The sequence below is a fragment of the Myxine glutinosa genome, chromosome 13 (assembly GCF_964187855.1).
Source record: "Myxine glutinosa chromosome 13, kmMyxGlut1.1, whole genome shotgun sequence".
Classification (NCBI taxonomy): domain Eukaryota; kingdom Metazoa; phylum Chordata; class Myxini; order Myxiniformes; family Myxinidae; genus Myxine; species Myxine glutinosa.
Genome location: NC_136273.1, coordinates 7,762,133 through 7,778,771, shown reverse-complemented (window position 1 = coordinate 7,778,771; position 16,639 = coordinate 7,762,133). Strand labels below are relative to the sequence as shown.

The 16,639-nt window shown below is 47.0% G+C and overlaps 1 protein-coding gene across 5 annotated transcripts in view; it reads right to left on the bottom strand.

Annotated features, from left to right (window-relative positions):
• LOC137438556 (medium-chain acyl-CoA ligase ACSF2, mitochondrial-like) overlaps positions 1-16,419 on the bottom strand; it is a 179,302-nt gene extending 162,883 nt beyond the window's left edge. For 3 of the 5 annotated variants that reach the window (XM_078767047.1, XM_068133700.2, XM_078767048.1), the window contains exon 1: positions 15,993-16,145. In XM_078767047.1, coding sequence (XP_078623173.1) covers positions 15,993-16,093 — 101 coding nt within the window. In that variant the 5' untranslated portion in view covers positions 16,094-16,145. Of the gene's footprint in view, positions 1-15,992 lie in introns of all 5 variants that reach the window. The other 2 variants (XR_013621151.1, XM_078767049.1) reach the window with 2 other exon arrangements.
• Positions 16,420-16,639: the final 220 nt, after the last annotated feature.

Sequence of the window (16,639 nt, the reverse complement as noted above, 5' to 3'; positions counted from 1 at the left end):
TGGTTTTATTATTTTTGTGCAAATGTTTGGATTGTGAGATGCATCATGACGTGGGTGTGACATTGTGCTTTGTTGTTCCATCTCTTCCTCCTTAAGAGGGATTGATGATGAATTGGTGATGGCAAATTTTGGATTAGAGGGATTGTGGTGACGAATTTGGTATTAGGGGAAATATGGGGAAGACGTGACAGTAGCGACGAATTGGTAATGTGTAGATTTTTTTTGTACATACGGGGGTAAGGGGCAAGGGTAGAACAGGTGACGGGTGGGGTGATGTATGATAGGGACGAGCTTTTCTCCGCTCGGTCTCCAGGCGCACCTCACCTTGCATTGCCTTTATTGATGTGTACCCTTGTGACCTTATCCCTCGCTAACCTGCCCTCTCTGTCTTCCTTCCCCAACCCATGGATCGTGCTCTTTGGGGCACTGAGGGGAGCGTGCGGGAGTCCGCCATTGTGTGCCCGAACCCCCGCAACCAGCTGCCTGCATCGATGCACCACTTATGGACCACATGTCTGTGGCTGAGCACCACTCATGGACCCCACGGGTTGGGGCATGGCCCCTCTGCTGGGACCGGCCATGATGGCCCAGGATCTTGCTTGCGGACCTCGGTGACATGGCACCTATGCCACACAGGTGAACCACCCCTAGTCGGCCCCTGTGGGCCATAAATAAAAAGTGGACACGTTTTGTGCTTTTTATGTCCAAATAGGCCGACAGCAAGAAGACGAAAAAAGACAACATCTGGAAGAACATTGGCCAGCAGAGGGAGCCGAAGAACAAGACACCAACAGGGGTTTGTTTTGTTATTATGAACTGTGGTGACTGTGCACTCTGGTGCGTTTATGGTGCTCTTTGTTGGTGCTGGTGCGTCGATGCAGCGCAGGCTGTCTCCCCTCCCTCCCCCCCCCCCCCTCCCCCAAAAGAACAATCGCAGGTCCTGGGTTGCGTTTTGTAAATAGACCAAGTAGCGTCACTTGTAAATAATGCTCCCCACCGTACATGTTTAGTTTAAGAACCATTCCGCAATTCGGTTATCCTGTGGGTGTGAATCTGTTAGATAGGGTGCAATGCAGCAGAGGGACATACTTATTTGTGTTTTAAAACTGTCACACTCAGGGTCAGGTTAAATGTAGAGGGAACTACACCTACGTGCCACACTAAAGTTAAAGTTTTATAGGCCCGAGGACGTGCCTGGAGGATGAAGGTGCAGTGTTGCGGATTTGTAATTGTTGTAAATATCACCCTCTGTAAGTGTAATGAATTCTTGTAAATATCTCCGTTTGGTGTGTAAAGGTCAAAGGTCGTCCTCCTTAGTTACTCCATATACATACACGTAGCCAATCATATACCCTCTTAAATAGTTATCTCCTTATTCTATGTAGTTGAAGGCTCTGTTCCCACTAGTTGACACTGCATTGCATCGAATTCAAATAAGGTAGAATCCCCTGAAATATCCCCTTGGCCTCCGAAAACCTGCCAGCAAGGCGGCGTTCGCCGCTGCTGCTTTGGGGTTGTGTTCTTCTCCGCAAGACTCCATTAGCCACGAGGTAATCTCGGAGAAGAAAGGCGTGTCTCCGCCCCTCATCATCGGAAGGAGGAGTGAGCCAGCCCTTGCCGACCAACCAAGGATGAGTGGGTATGGCTCAAGAGGGTGGGGTTATAAAACCCATTGCATCAGCCCCCACCCAGAGTTGCGTCAGAAAGAAATGAGCCCTTGGAGAGCACGCGACGCACCCCACCTGAGCCGAGTTGAGGAGGGAGATAGGAGCACCGGAGCTGAATCACAGCAGCTTTGATAGCTGAACCACAGCAGCTTTGATTTCTGAACCACAGCAGCTTTGATTTCTGAACCACCGCAGCTTTGAACAAACTGGAGCTGAACCAACAGCAGTTTTGGCCACAGCAGCTTTGAGCGTCGAAAGCGGTTTTCGGCCGCGGCTACAAAGCGACGCCGCCGTGCGAACACGCCTGCGGAGGGGCGGCGGCTGCTCACTCCCAGCCCGACCCTTCTCCTGCTCCAGCTGAACCTTCCTCTCCTTCCTGCCATTCCTGTCATCCATCCATTCGTGTGAGTCTGACCGTAGTCTGTCTTTTGTCTTGTCCTGGGGTTAAGTAAGACTGTTTAGGTAAGTTAATATTGCACTGTGTCCTTCTGATTCTTCCATCCTTCTGTATTTATTTTATTATCCTTCCTCCTCCTTGGTTCTTATTATTGTGTAAATAATAGCTAGTAATCAATTATATTTGTATTTCCTACCTTTGTTCTTCTTTCCTTTACATCCGTTTCATCCTCGTCTTTTCCCTCATTGAATACCTGTGGCACAATTTGGCCAACGTTACGAATCGGGTCTAGTTCTTGTTAATAGTTCGTGCCGCGGTTGCTAAACCGCTCGGCAATTAACATCTGTCCGCGGTCGCGAACGGGGTTGCGCTCCTGCCTCTCCGGAGGGAGCTGTGCATTGGCAGGACTCACGTCGGTCAGTCACGAACAAGGGGACTAATCCCCCCTTCTTAAGGGGAAGAAGGCCGACGTAGAGATCCGCAACAGTATATTATGGAGCAAATTTAACACTCCTATACTAAACTGATATAATGTAACTAAAAGACTTACATAGCCTTACAATATAATATTAAATAAATGCAACTATAAGGCTTACCTAGCCTTACAATATTATATTAATCTCGATTATGTAACAAACAATTTTCTAATAAACTGATATCCAAAGGTTGAGGGTCATGTCCTTGATTTGTGACAGTGATTGTAACTAAATATTACACAATACCATAGTAACTTGAATCCCACACATTTAAACTTTATATGTTTAGCTAAGAAGATAAATACATGAAACAAAAGTACTGCCATTATAGAACTTACTTAGCTTTACACTAGTATATTTTAATCTCGATTATGAAATCGACATGTTATTTGCTTAGCTTTGATTATGTGGTATGACACGTCAGATTAAAACCAAATTTCACTCCCAGTAGTCTCGTTATATCATTAACCAAAACAAGAAAATAAACACATTTATCTAATGTAGTCAAATAATGGGTGATATAAAAGCCACTTAATTGTACTCGGTCTTCACATAAATAGCTCCACATAAATGTGGAATTATTCGCAAATCTCTTCATAGAAGTCGTCCAAGTCCTTCAACAAATCATTAACATTATCAACGAATGCTCTCACTGCTTCAGGTGTGTTCTCATGGTCATTATCTTTGAAGTGAGCAGCTATCGCAGTACAATGCTGATTAATATTTTCAATGCTGTCTTTCTCTTTTCTGTCATGCCAAGCTTTAAAGCTGTGAAATAGTGTTCTCCACATGGCTTCCATTGTGAGTTTATGTGCACGGACAGCATGGTTCCAAGATTTACCTTGCATCATTGTTTGTGCAACACATTCACTGTACACCCCAGCTTCGATCCAGATGTCTGAAAGACCAGACTGAGCAAAGTGCCTTCCGAGAACACCCAGGTAATTCATTGCTGTGTGGAACGATCCAAGTCGTACTATGACATCACTCAACTTCTCTGGATGAAGCCATACCAGCTCCTTTGCCTTATGATACAGTGCCTGATCCAATGTGATGACGGTTGTTGTTTGGCCCTGCTTTAGTGCAATTGTTTTGCTTCTCATTAGAAACGTCATTACAGTATCGAGGTCATGCGCTGGCGCTGGAATGATTGGAAGATAACTGACTGTAGTTACTTCTGCTGTGGATCTTGATAATGACTGATTGAAGCCGGTCCATGATGGCACGTTTTGAGTATCGCCAACTTCCAATCGACTCAGAACCCATAATAGATCAATCTTGCGGCATTCAGATGACCGAGAAGGTGGACATATCAGGCTATTCTGCGTTAAAGGCTGAGTGAAGCGTGGAGGAATGTGTTGTGCTGGAGCATCAGCAGATATTATACGATGGAATTCTGGAGGGACACTGCTGAGGGTTGTGCTTCTCCCAATAGTTGTATGCCCTTTGTTTAATATATTTGGTGGGCCCCGCTGAAATATGGCCATTTGCGTAACATGAAGAGTGCCCTTTCCGTCTAAAGTTTCTTCTTGCATATCGAAGTTATCAGCTGCGAACTGCATGAATTTGCCAGGAACAACACTTTCAGGAATGAAAGTGTTGTGATTATTCTGAAACCTTGATAATTGCGTTTGAGCTATTGAGGAATCTATTGTATTGATCGTAGGATAACTAATACTGTCACCTGCATCATGCAGATATTCTATAAGTTGTTTGGACCGTGTCATGTGGTGGACAAACAGTCCTGTCCCAATATGTTTTGGCGTATTCTTTCTCCCCATCGAGACGTTATAGACAATGTTTTGGCCAATGTTCAGGATTCGTTGATGCAAGGCGGGTGCAATGTCCTCATCGTTTGAACCTTGGTCTGAAGTGTCTTTTACATCAGTCTCATCTTGTAGAATCCATTTGATAAGTAAAGACTTGTTGGTACGCATTGTTCTGCCGCCTCTTGATTCAAATTCTCATAACCGCGATGACCTGCAGCTTCTTTCAAATCTGATTTCAGCTTAGTTGCTACTGTATGCAAAGCGTGCAGGAAATAGGATTCGTGACTAATCTCATCACCTGTACAGCTTTCTTTACATGTGGATATCTGTTGTTTTGCAATCATCGCCCCAATAGCATCTTCAGTGGTAGTGGCTGCAGGAATCAGAAGCAGAGGTTGGTTGGCTAGTCGCTGTTTGCGGAATATAATTCGGTTACCATAGTGCTTCTGTAGTTTGTGTTTCAAGACGTGTGTCCGGCATGATGGATTGAGAATTCCAGATCGTGTCATAAGATAAATGTATTTATCGGTCACAATGTCCATGCTATAGATGTGGCCACTCTGAAAGCCATTGCCTAGTATCTGTATCAGATCTTCTAGAGCGGGGTCCGTTGTAATCCCAGTGATTTCACTGGGGTGAATAGAACGGCTGATTTTGTCTGCTTTGTGTTTGCAGGAGGAATGGTAATGTGCTTCGTACGCTATCAAATCATTTTCCCCAATTTTGCATTTGAGGTTTTGATCATTCTTTGCCTGACTGTGGATGCTTGCAGCTACTTCATCTGACTGGACTCGGTGTACTTTTTCACGCTTACGACTCTGGCAATAAATACACTGCTTCCAGTCAACCTTACGTATTACTGTGCGTGTCAGTGGTTTTGTGCTTGAACTCGCATCACCCGCATCTCCTGCAGCAGTGGCTTCCATGTAACGTTTCTTGACAAGGTCAATGTTGGTTTGGTTTGTGAATGAAGCATAACAGTTTTTGTGCCATTTTTCCTGTTTATCACTGAGATTTGTTGTTGTTGCTTCTGATTGCAGTCGTTCTGTAATGTCAGTGGTTTCAATGTGAATTCTATCTTGAAGGGCTGAACATACTTTCGCAACGCCCTGATGACTAGCGTTAGACAAACCGTGAGTACCTTGGCAGAATAGGCATTTTAACCAATTCGTCTGCAACTTGCGCCTTTTAACAGGCATCACCACTCTAGGCTCAATAATCTCCTCCTGTTCCGTGTTAGACGCCATGGTTACTAGGGAGTAGGATTCATCAGCAGCAGAGCAGCAGGACACCGGTTTCAACGTACTGCAATACAAACGAAAAGTATAATAAATAAACATATCTAGGTCATTGATTTACAATTAAACGAAAATTTATTGACCTTTTGCCGCTGATAAAAAATGTAATTAGATTCTAAATGTAGTGAAATCGTATTCGTACTGAACCCGGGGTGATGCTCGCTGCTCGTTGACACCACTAGGGGCGCGACTATAAGACCCGCTGCTGCGGACGGTGCTCCGAGACTTCTCCTGTGACACGTTACATCTGGTAGACTCGCTAACGGTATGCCAGCATATAATATTCAGCTTGCTTGCATTGAATGTTATGAATGGTCCCATGTGATGCCACATCGTATACTTATTGCATTTCCTGCATTACAGGATGATGTCATGATCTAAATGGAATTAAACCACAAGTTGGACTAAAGTTGTGTGGACCTGATTGGTTTTCCACAACACTTAATTCCATTTAAATCTACCGACATGGCTGGCAACAAGACGCTGGCGGTTGCCATATTCTGCGCCGACCCGCAAGCCCCGGATGGTGGCTTGCAACTGAAGCACTGGCTCAGAACATTGGAGAATCATTTCGAGGAGCCTGAGACCGCGCCGACGGCTGCCGTGAAGCTAGCAATGCTTCATTCAAAAATCGACTACAAGGTGTACAATTCCATCGCTCAATTCGCGACGTACGACCTCTCGATCGCGGAGCTCAAACGGCTGTACATAAAGGAAAAAAGCCCGGTGTATGCATGATATTTGCTGCTAACGCTATGTCAGCAACCCAACGAGGCGATGGACCACTACGCCCAGGAGCTCCGGCAGCTCTTGCTGGACAGCATCAGGGAGCCACGGACTCCCGCGCAGTCTCAGGATGATCTTCTTTTAGACGCCTATATTGCAGGGGTCTCCTCCCAGGAACTAAGGCTCAAGCTCCTAGAGAAGACCGACCTGACCTTTGCTACGGCACTTTAGCAAGGGAAAGTATACACCGAAGCGCGGATGCAATCGAACACCTATGATCGCACGCGCCTCTTGGCGGGAACTACGCTACACGCCCGGCCGGAGAGTGCTACCGCCGAGGACGCGGACCTGCTCGCGGAACTCCGGGATGCTCCGGAGGAAGACCCAGTCCTGACGGCTGCCGCTACGGCCAGACCCAAGGCCTTACGTGGGGCCGCCTGCTTTTTCTGTGGGGGGCCACGTCATGCCCGGCCCGTGTGTCCGGCACGAGACGCAATATGTCATTTGTGCTCGCAAAAGGGACATTACGCGAAAGTGTGCAGGAAAACGGCACGCGGCTCGCGGCTGCGCGCGACCTTGAATGGGCTCATTGTGGAGCCTGCGAGCTGAGCCCGAAACCCGGCGCCTTACCCGGCTTCGAAGGGCAGGGCCCCTCTCTGCGGGCCCCTGGGCGCTCAGACGTCCTTGGCGGGCGTCACCGGACAGCCACCACAGTCTCATCCTCAATCGGGCACGAAGTACGTGTCCTTGACCAAACTCCGGGCCACGCAAGGGGCTTTGAAGCCTCGCCAAGCCCCAGCGGAACGTTCTCCTCGTGTCGTCCACGAGCTAACGGTGGCCCTCACCCCGGAAAAGGCGATTTCAAATACTACGGAGGCCTTTTCCTGCCAAAAGTGTCAAAAGGCGTTTTCAAATACTACGGAGGCCTTTTCCCGTCAAAATTGTCAGATTTTGAATCGCAAAACACCGGAATGCATGGGAAAGCCCTCTGATGGCATTAATGGATTCCTCATGGACAACGAATACTCCGGCCACGACCGCAAAACTGCTGCTGGCATAGGATCCACCCGCGAGGCTTGTCCGACCCATTCGGGGGGTTCAGTCCCACTCCCAGCAGGCTCGTCCGGCCTGGCTCAAGCCCTTATTCCCCTCATGGTCGAAGGCCATTGTGTTCGGGCCTTGGTGGATACAGGGTCTACGGATAGTTTTATCGACCAGCGACTAGTGCTCAGGCATGGATGGCGGATCTGGAGGTCTACGAGACGGATCTTCATGGCTTCCCAGGGGCTTCGACTCAGCACGAAGGGGGAATGCCGATTGAAACTCGTGCTAAAGGGATGGGTTTTTCCTGATGTACACCTTATGGTTTTACCTGCTTTATGTGCTGATATTCTGTTAGGACACGATTTTCTTAAGCTGCATGGACGTCTGGTAATGGAGTTTGGTGGGCCTGACACGCTTGTTGTGGGGGCGGACGACGCGCTTGCGGTGTGCGCCCTAGCGCAAATGGACATCCAGCCACTTTCGCTGTTCCCCCAATCTAACCTCCGACTGTACCCCTGTCGCGGTGAAATCACGGCGCTACTCTCGCGCAGACATGCAATTCATTGCGGACGAAACGGCTCAGCTCTTGAAAGACGGTATCATAGAACCTAGCAGGTCGCCGTGGCGCGCCCAGGTCTTGGTGGTGTGAAGCGAGGCCCACCGCAGACGCATGGTAATCGACTATTCCCAAACGATTAACCGCTTTACGCAGCTGGATGCCTACCCCCTTCCGGGGATGGACGCGCTGGTGCAACAGGTGTCCCAGTATTTGGTCTATAGCACTCTCGATCTCCGTAGTGCGTACCACCAGATCCCTATCTCTAGGGCGGATCGTATCTATACCGCTTTTGAGTCGGGGCAGCGGTTGTACCAATTTACTCAATTGCCTTTTGGGGTAACGAACGGGGTCGCTTGTTTCCAGAGGGCCATGGATGACCTCATTGCGAGGGAGCACTTAACCGATGTTTTCGTCTACCTCGACAATCTTACGGTTTGTGGATATGACCAAGGGCACCATGATGCTAATCTGAAGCGCTTCCTTGAGGTCGCGCAGAGGTATCACTTAACTATGAACGAGGATAAGTGCCAATACTCCCTACGCACGATAGATCTTCTGGGGTACACCGTGACCCATGGCTCTGTCGCTCCGGATAAGGAGCGTCTGCGACCTATGCTCGACATGGCCCCTCCCTGTGATCGGGCGTCCCTGAAGCGCGCCCTCGGGCTACTCGCCCATTACCCCAAATGGGTGCAAAATTTCTCCGCGAAACTTCGCCCCCTCGTGGCCTGCGACACCTTCCCACTGAGTCCGGCCGCATTGGCGGCCTTTGAAGGCCTTAAGGCCGACATCGCCCGAGCCGCCGTGGCGACAATCGACGAGAGCGGATCTTTCGTCCTCGAAAGTGACGCCTCGGATCAGGCCATCGCGGCGACCCTCTCCCAAGGAGGGCATCCCGTGGCTTTCTTTTCACGGACTCTTACCACCGCTGAGCGGAGACACTCATCCGTCGAAAAGGAAGCGTATGCGATCGTCGTCTATTCGGCGATGGCGCCCGTACTTACTCGGGCGGTGCTTCCAAATCATCACGGACCAGCAAAGCGTTGCGTTCATGTACGACACCTTACACGCCCAGCGCATTAAGAATGAGAAAATCACTCGCTGGCGTATCGAACTCGCCGACTTCTGTTACACCATCAAATATCGCCCGGGGAAGGATAACCGGGCCGCCGATGCCTTATCACGACCGGCTACATGCGCGGGTATCACCTCTTTGGAGGGCCTGCGTGTGCTGCATGCCACTGCGGGCCATCCCGGCGTAACGCGTTTCGCTCATTTTGTGCGGCGTGGCAATCTCCCATACTCGATTGACGATATCCGCCGTATCTGTCGCGACTGCGCTATCTGCGCGGAAATCAAACCGCGTTTCTATAACCCTCCCATGGGGACTCTGGTTAAGGCTACGAGGCCGTGGGAACGCTTGGCGATGGATTTCAAGGTCCCATTGCCGGTGTCGAGCAGCTCTCGCTATCTGCTCACTGTCGTCGATGAGTACTCGCGATTCCCCTTTGCTTATACGTGCGCGGACATGACTGCTGCCACGGTGATGCGATGCTTACAGAACTTGTTCTCAATGTTCGGGTACCCGGCCTATGTCCATACCGACCGGGGTGCGGTCTTCTTGTCTCAGGAGGTGCGCGGCTACCTGCTCCAAAATAACATTGCTTCTAGTTACACCACGCCGTACAGACCCCAGGCTAATGGGCAGATCGAACGCTTCAACGGGATTATCTGGAGGGCCATCATGCTCAACCTCCGGACCCTCGGCCGGGGCCTCGATAAATGGGCTTGGTCGCTACCTGCAGCGTTGAACTCGATCAGGGCTCTCCTGTGTATGGCAACCAACCAAACTCCCCACGAGCGACTTTTCCACCACCCCAGGAGCACGGGGTGTATACGGTCTTTGCCCAGTTGGCTCGCTGGGCCCGGGCCAGCCTACCTTAAACGGGCGGTTCGCGCGAGCAAGTACGACCCCCTAGTGGACAAAGTGCAGATTCTCCAGGCTAATCCTGAGCATGCTCGTGTGATGACGGCTGATGGCCGTGAGACTACTGTCTCCGTCCGTCACCTTGTCCCTTGCGGGGTCGCCGACCTGAGTAGGGAATCGGACGAACCGATCGAACCCATCTATGAGACTATGGCCTCTCCCGACGCTCCCATCGCCGAAAGTCTACCGACCCTCCCCTCGCCGAGTCTACCTGGGCCCGACGACTTGGAGTTACCCCCTTCGTCACCCGACCCCGATGACGCCGGGGACACAGGGATACGTGATGCCGTACCCGGGGAATTTCGGACGCGTGCTGGCAGAGAAATTCGCCGCCCGGCCCGATACGGTTGGGTCGACTGATGTTCCGCACCCTGTTCGTGCTGACGCTCACTCGCTTCTAGCCGCACTGCCGTATAATTCTGACGGGGGGAGAATGTAGTGAAATCGTATTCGTACTGAACCCGGGGTGATGCTCGCTGCTCGTTGACACCACTAGGGGCGCGACTATAAGACCCGTTGCTGCGGACGGTGCTCCGAGACTTCTCCTGTGACACGTTACATCTGGTAGACTCGCTAACGGTACGCCAGCATAGAATATTCAGCTTGCTTGCATTGAATGTTATGAATGGTCCCATGTGATGCCACATCGTATACTTATTGCATTTCCTGCATTACAGGATGATGTCATGATCTAAATGGAATTAAACCACAAGTTGGACTAAAGTTGTGTGGACCTGATTGGTTTTCCACAACACTAAAGAATAAGTAAAATGAATACCCAGATTAGTATGTGATAGTCTGGAATGAACCGGGCGCCAGACCTGAAAACATATGTATATACATGATATATGTATGCCATATGGACATTTTCGTTTTCATGAAAAATAAGGGGGTAGCCTTAGTTTTGCTTCACTGAGAGTTTATTAATGGTATACATTTCTTGATTATGTGATCTTATTTTGAAGTGTAATAAATGGGGATGATTTTGGTGTATCAAACATATAAATCGGTCATATACTTTTGGGGTTATGAACAAAATGATGGGGGACTAGAACCTAAACTGAAACGGAATTTTGACAAAATTTTGAAGTTTTTGGTGGCTTGAAGAATGAAAAGCTAAGATAAGGCCTTATGGTGATACTCTATGTGTGCAGTTTGTCTTTCCGGTCAATTTGATACCATACAAAGCTCCCCACGCTGTATATTTGTCCATGTAGATACGTTATACCAAATTCAGTAAGTGGTGGAAATGGTGTACACAAATGAATCAGCAAAATGCTTATAAATCGGTAATGCACACCTATCTAGAATTAAAACCGGGCATATCTACTGCCCATAGGACCCCTCCACCAAACTATATAGGTTTCAGGTATATACACTGATGCGTGAACGGAATCACTAAATAAGGCACTTTTTCCAATGTGGTTCCTGCACAAGAATACTGGCAAGTGTGCCCAGCAACCTTCTTCTGGTGAAATTGCCAAAATCAAGACTCTCTGCTCACCTTCACTCTTTCATTCCTCTTTTCTCCCGCCTCTGGAACAAACTCCCTCACTCTCTTCAATCCCACTCCTCCCTCCAGGTCTTTAAAACAGCTGTTCGCCACCATCTCTTATCTTCCCCCATCCAAAACCTTGATCTTTTCTACCCCTGTTAATTCACCCCAGATCCACTTTTCTGAAATACCGACTTCCTTCCTGGAAGTTCTTGCAGTGTCCATGTGTTTTATACCTCTCCCACCCCCGCCCCCCACCCCTTCTCACGCCTCCTCCCCCCAAGCCCTCTCGCTCCCACAGATCTCCCGATGTCCCTGTTCTGCACTGTTGTGCTTGTGTGCTTCCCGCCCCCTCCCCATCTTGTCTCCCGCTCCCTTTATCATATTTTCTATGTGTTCGTTTTTTTTGGGATTGATGTTAGCTCTTTTACGAGCCTCGATCCTGTGTACAAAAAAAAACCAAAAAAAAAAAACGGAAGTTTGTTTCATAAAGCAACCTTCACCAAGGCCTCAATTTACTATCCAAGCGACTGTACTGCAGAAGGTTGATCATATGAAAATACTGGGTGTTATAATCTCATCTCATCTGAAGTGGTACCTTCACATTCACAATATTGTCACCAGGTAAATGGAAAGTTGTTTATGTTGAAGATGCTGAAAAACTTTAACTTTGCAGTGGAAGATTTGCTCACCATTTACAAAGACTATGTTTGATCACTTTTAGAGGATGCTGTTCCAGTTTCGAATACCGGTCTCACAATCCGCCAAAGTAACGACCTGGAACAGGTGCAGAAAAGGGCTCTCCGAATAAATATAGGACAATCTTACATTCATTATGATCAGGCTCTTCAGTTTTGTGATATTCCAACCTTGAAACAACGCAGGTTTGAAATTTGTTTGACATTCGCAGGCCAACTACTAACATCTAATGAGTTTAGACATTGGCTTCCAGACCTCGGGCAAGACAGGACACAATACTCTCTTAGAAATTCATCTTAACTCTCACAATCACATGTAAAACTCAAAGGTACAAAAACAGTGCCATACCATACTTTCTTACGATTCATAACGAATAGTATACATTGTACTGTGGCGGACACGAAAGCTCACTGGCGCGAGGGCATCGTTCCGCGCACCAAGTGGGCGGCGGCCACGCCCGAGGGGTAGGCGTGGCCGCGGGATATACACCGGGCGCGCAGCCCGGAACGCTCCAGTGTTACAGTGGAGCTCTTGAATAAAGACTCTTACAACTTACCGCGTTGTCCGCTTCCTCCTTGCTTACAAGCAGCGCGCGTAACACCGCGCTTCAGTACTCTCTATTTTAACGACGTCCTCTTTAACAATTTTTAAAAAGAAAGTAATTATTTGTACATGTAAATCTCTTAAAATAACAATCTGCTGATTTTGATGCACCTATTTTCTAGAATCCTTCCCCTGTTTTTTGCTGTATTTAGCCTCCGTTAGTTTATCCTTCCTTATGATCATGTCAGAACTTGGTCCAAAACGGGGGTTTATGGTGTGCGTCCGCAACCAGATCACGACGATCTATGGACCAATTTTGTTCATGCTTGGCACAAAGACAGTACATGACGGTATACATATGCACATCATTTTGTGTTGTGATGCTATAAAGATGGCTGAATGGCGGCCATTTTAGTTGTAAAAACCTGATATTGACCATGTCCCCAACCAAATCTCTGACATACATGGACCGATTTTCTTCAGACTTGGCACAAACACAATCACGATAGTACACTGTACACATATGCAGAACATTTTGTTTTGTAATCCGACCAAAGATGGCCGGCTGATGACCTTCAACTCCATACAGCAAAATTACTAAAACCACGGGGGTAGGGGGAGGGTTTACACATTGGTTTGCATTCCCTGTCATTCCAAGTTTTTTTTTTGCATTTCTTGTCATTCCTTAGGATGTGCAGATGACAGGTCGTTCCATTGCACTTGTTTTTAAATTATTTATATGCCACATATACAATGTAGATGGTTTCCCCTTTTTGACTTGCAGTCATCAATTCCGTTTGTAAATTTGTCTGTGCTTTGTTATAATGTGCCTTTTTCATCATGTTAATTCGTACAAAATGTAATTATATTACAATGTACTATTTTGCTGCCATTTTTATTTTCTCAATGTTTGATTATTTATGATCGGTTGAATAAAATAATTTTTTACTACTACTCCGACTACTACTACGACTACTACTTACTACTTCTTACTACTACTACTATTACTACTGCTACTACTACTTACTACATGACACGACTGAGAATTCCATATGTGGCTGGGCTGTGTGAGAAAGTGAGAAGATCCTTCTCCAAGTTTGACATTGTTACATCATATAAATCACACATAATTCTGTGCAGCAGTTAGTTCATGTTGAGGGCAAGATCCAGAAGGATAGGAAGCACGACTTGGTGTATGGCATCAGAGGTGGAGACCCATCAGGCACCGAGACCTACATAGGAGAAACTCAGCAAACTCTTTAGGCCCAGAATGAACCAACATCGTCGTCCAGCTTATGAAGAGGCATTGAACTCTGCTGTATATACACACCTGAACCTGCACGGACACAGCTTTGATAAGTCACGTGGTCATCTTAGACACAGAGAAAAGTGGTTTGCTCTTTGCTCGTGGTGTAAAGGAATCCATTTGGGAAAGAGTTGAATCACCATCTCTCAACAAAAGTGGTGGTTTGCGAGTTCATCTGTCACGGACGTGGGACAAGGCTATAACATCATCTCTCCACGCAAAACACAAAACTACATGGACAGATGGTCGGTCGATTGGTCAGAGTTCATTTTAATATCCTTTTAATGCTCAGACCTCTGACTTGTCGGAGGGATGGAGGACAAAAATACAAATTGTGACACATTGTCCACATAAACAACTAGATGGTATTCATAGAATACTTACCCTGCGCAGTCAACTTGGTGTGAGCCAACTCTTCTGTTTATGAATGTTTCTTTTTATTTTTGATCCAATATGGCTGCCAGACCACGTGAGCGATGACATCATAAATTTATATTCTCGAAACAATTGTTGCATAGATCATGCTCAATAAATTTCAAACTGATCAGACCAAGCATTGTCCTTGTCGAATTATGACATCATAATTATGGCACCAATGACGTCATCATTAACAACACCTATTCCCCATATGGAGTTATTTACAATGAGCGACGTTTCCATTTTTTCCATGGAGCGGTTTTGGAGATATAGAGGTGCAACGTTTTTCGGTTTTTCCAAGATGGCGCCTGTAACACATGACCTATGACGTAATGATTATCATTAAAATATTCTAAAGGAGGAGGCGCTCCTATGGTGAAAATTTCGTGTCCATCAAACCAACAGTTGCTGAAAAAAAATTAATACTGATCGGATGGATAAGTGTTGTATTTGTCGAATTATGACGTCATAACGAAGGCACCGATGACATGATCATTAACATATCTTATTCCCCCATGGAGAGTCGGTGACAATGAACCAGGTCTCAATTTTTTGCATGGAGTGGTTTCCGAGATATAGAGGTGCGAGGTTTTTCCAAGATGGCGCCTGTACCACGTGACCTATGACGTCATAATAATCAGTAAAATATTCTACAGGAGGAGGCCCTCCTATGGTGAAATTTTTTTGTGAATCGGACCAAGAATTGCAGAGAAAAAAATTCACACTGATCGAATCAAGTGTTGTACTTGTCGAATTATGACGTCATAATTAAAGTACCGATGACATCATCATTAACATATCTTATTCCCCAAGCGGAGTACTTGACAATGAGCCATGTTTCAGTTTTTTCCATGGAGCGGTTTCGGAGATACAGAGTTGCAACCTTTTTTCGATTTTTCCAAGATGGCGCCTGTACCACGTGACATATGACGTCATAATTATCATTTTAAAAATTCCACAGGAGGAGCCGCTCACACTGAAAATTTCGTGCCAATCGGACTAAGTTGCAGAGGATTTTTTTTTCATCCTGATCAGATCAAGTGTTGTACTTGTCCAATAATGACGTCATAATTAAGGCACCTATGACATCATCATTTACATATCTTATTCCCCATGGGGTGTACTTGACAATGAGCCATGTTTCCGTTTTTTCCATTGAGCGGTTTGGGAGATATAGAGGTGTAACTTTTTTCCAAGATGGCGCCTGGACCACGTGACCTATGACGTCATAATATTCATTAAAATATTCTACAGGAGGAGGCGCTCCTATGGTGAAAATTTCATGTCAATCGGACCAACGGTTGCCGAGAAAATGAATTTTTCAAATGCAGACACGGCACTCACTCTGCTTCACTGCAATGCAGACACGTACGTACTCGAATGCTTAACCCCGGTTTTCGCTTCGCCAGCGCAGCGTAAATATGTGGTTCCCTGGGAGACTGTCCCTCCCTCAGCAAGTACTGAGTTTGAAAGAAATCATCATCTTTACCATAATCGTCCTTACCCTCAACATGGCGCCCGCTTTGAAAGCGACATGAGGTTTGGAATATTTTTCTTTTCAACGCTCCGTCTCCATTCTTGTTATAAAGTTCAGGAATATAAAACTTACGTTGTGTGGTCATATCCGCAACATCCACGGTAACCGGAGAGCCATGTTGTCCGGGATGGACGGGAGAGTGCACACGAAACCCCACAAAGTACACGGATCATGCTGAGGAATCAGATGACGCACTTTGAGATAGTGATATCGGATGTGCTTTTAAAATATTTGAAGGTTTGTTTGGTGTAGGCGGAGCCGAAGCCCTGAAGGGGAGGAGCGTCACGCATGAAGGTGCAGCGAGTGTCAGCAGCGGTGATGGTGCAGCAAGTGCAGGCAGCGGTGATGGTGCAGCAAGTGCAGGCAGCGGTGATGGTGCAGCAAGTGCAGGCAGCGGTGATGGTGCAGCAAGTGCAGGCAGAGGTGAAGCGCAGTAATAAAGATAGGAGTTATGGGGCTGCAGATTATTGTCAAAAAGTGCCTTAAAAATGGCGGAACTGGCAACTAGCTTCCTACCAGCTACTTTTGGTATTTTTATAAAGTAGGGGCCTTGACAAGTTCACAAACCAAAAATACCCAGAATACCTCTGGGGGGAACATGCTTAAATGACGTCATCGAAATGGCTGCCAAAATTGTAAAGTTTGGCATTGTGTACAGGTGCTGACGTGGAACCTAACCGTTTATATAGAAGTTTTACTGTCAAGAGAAAAAGCATCAG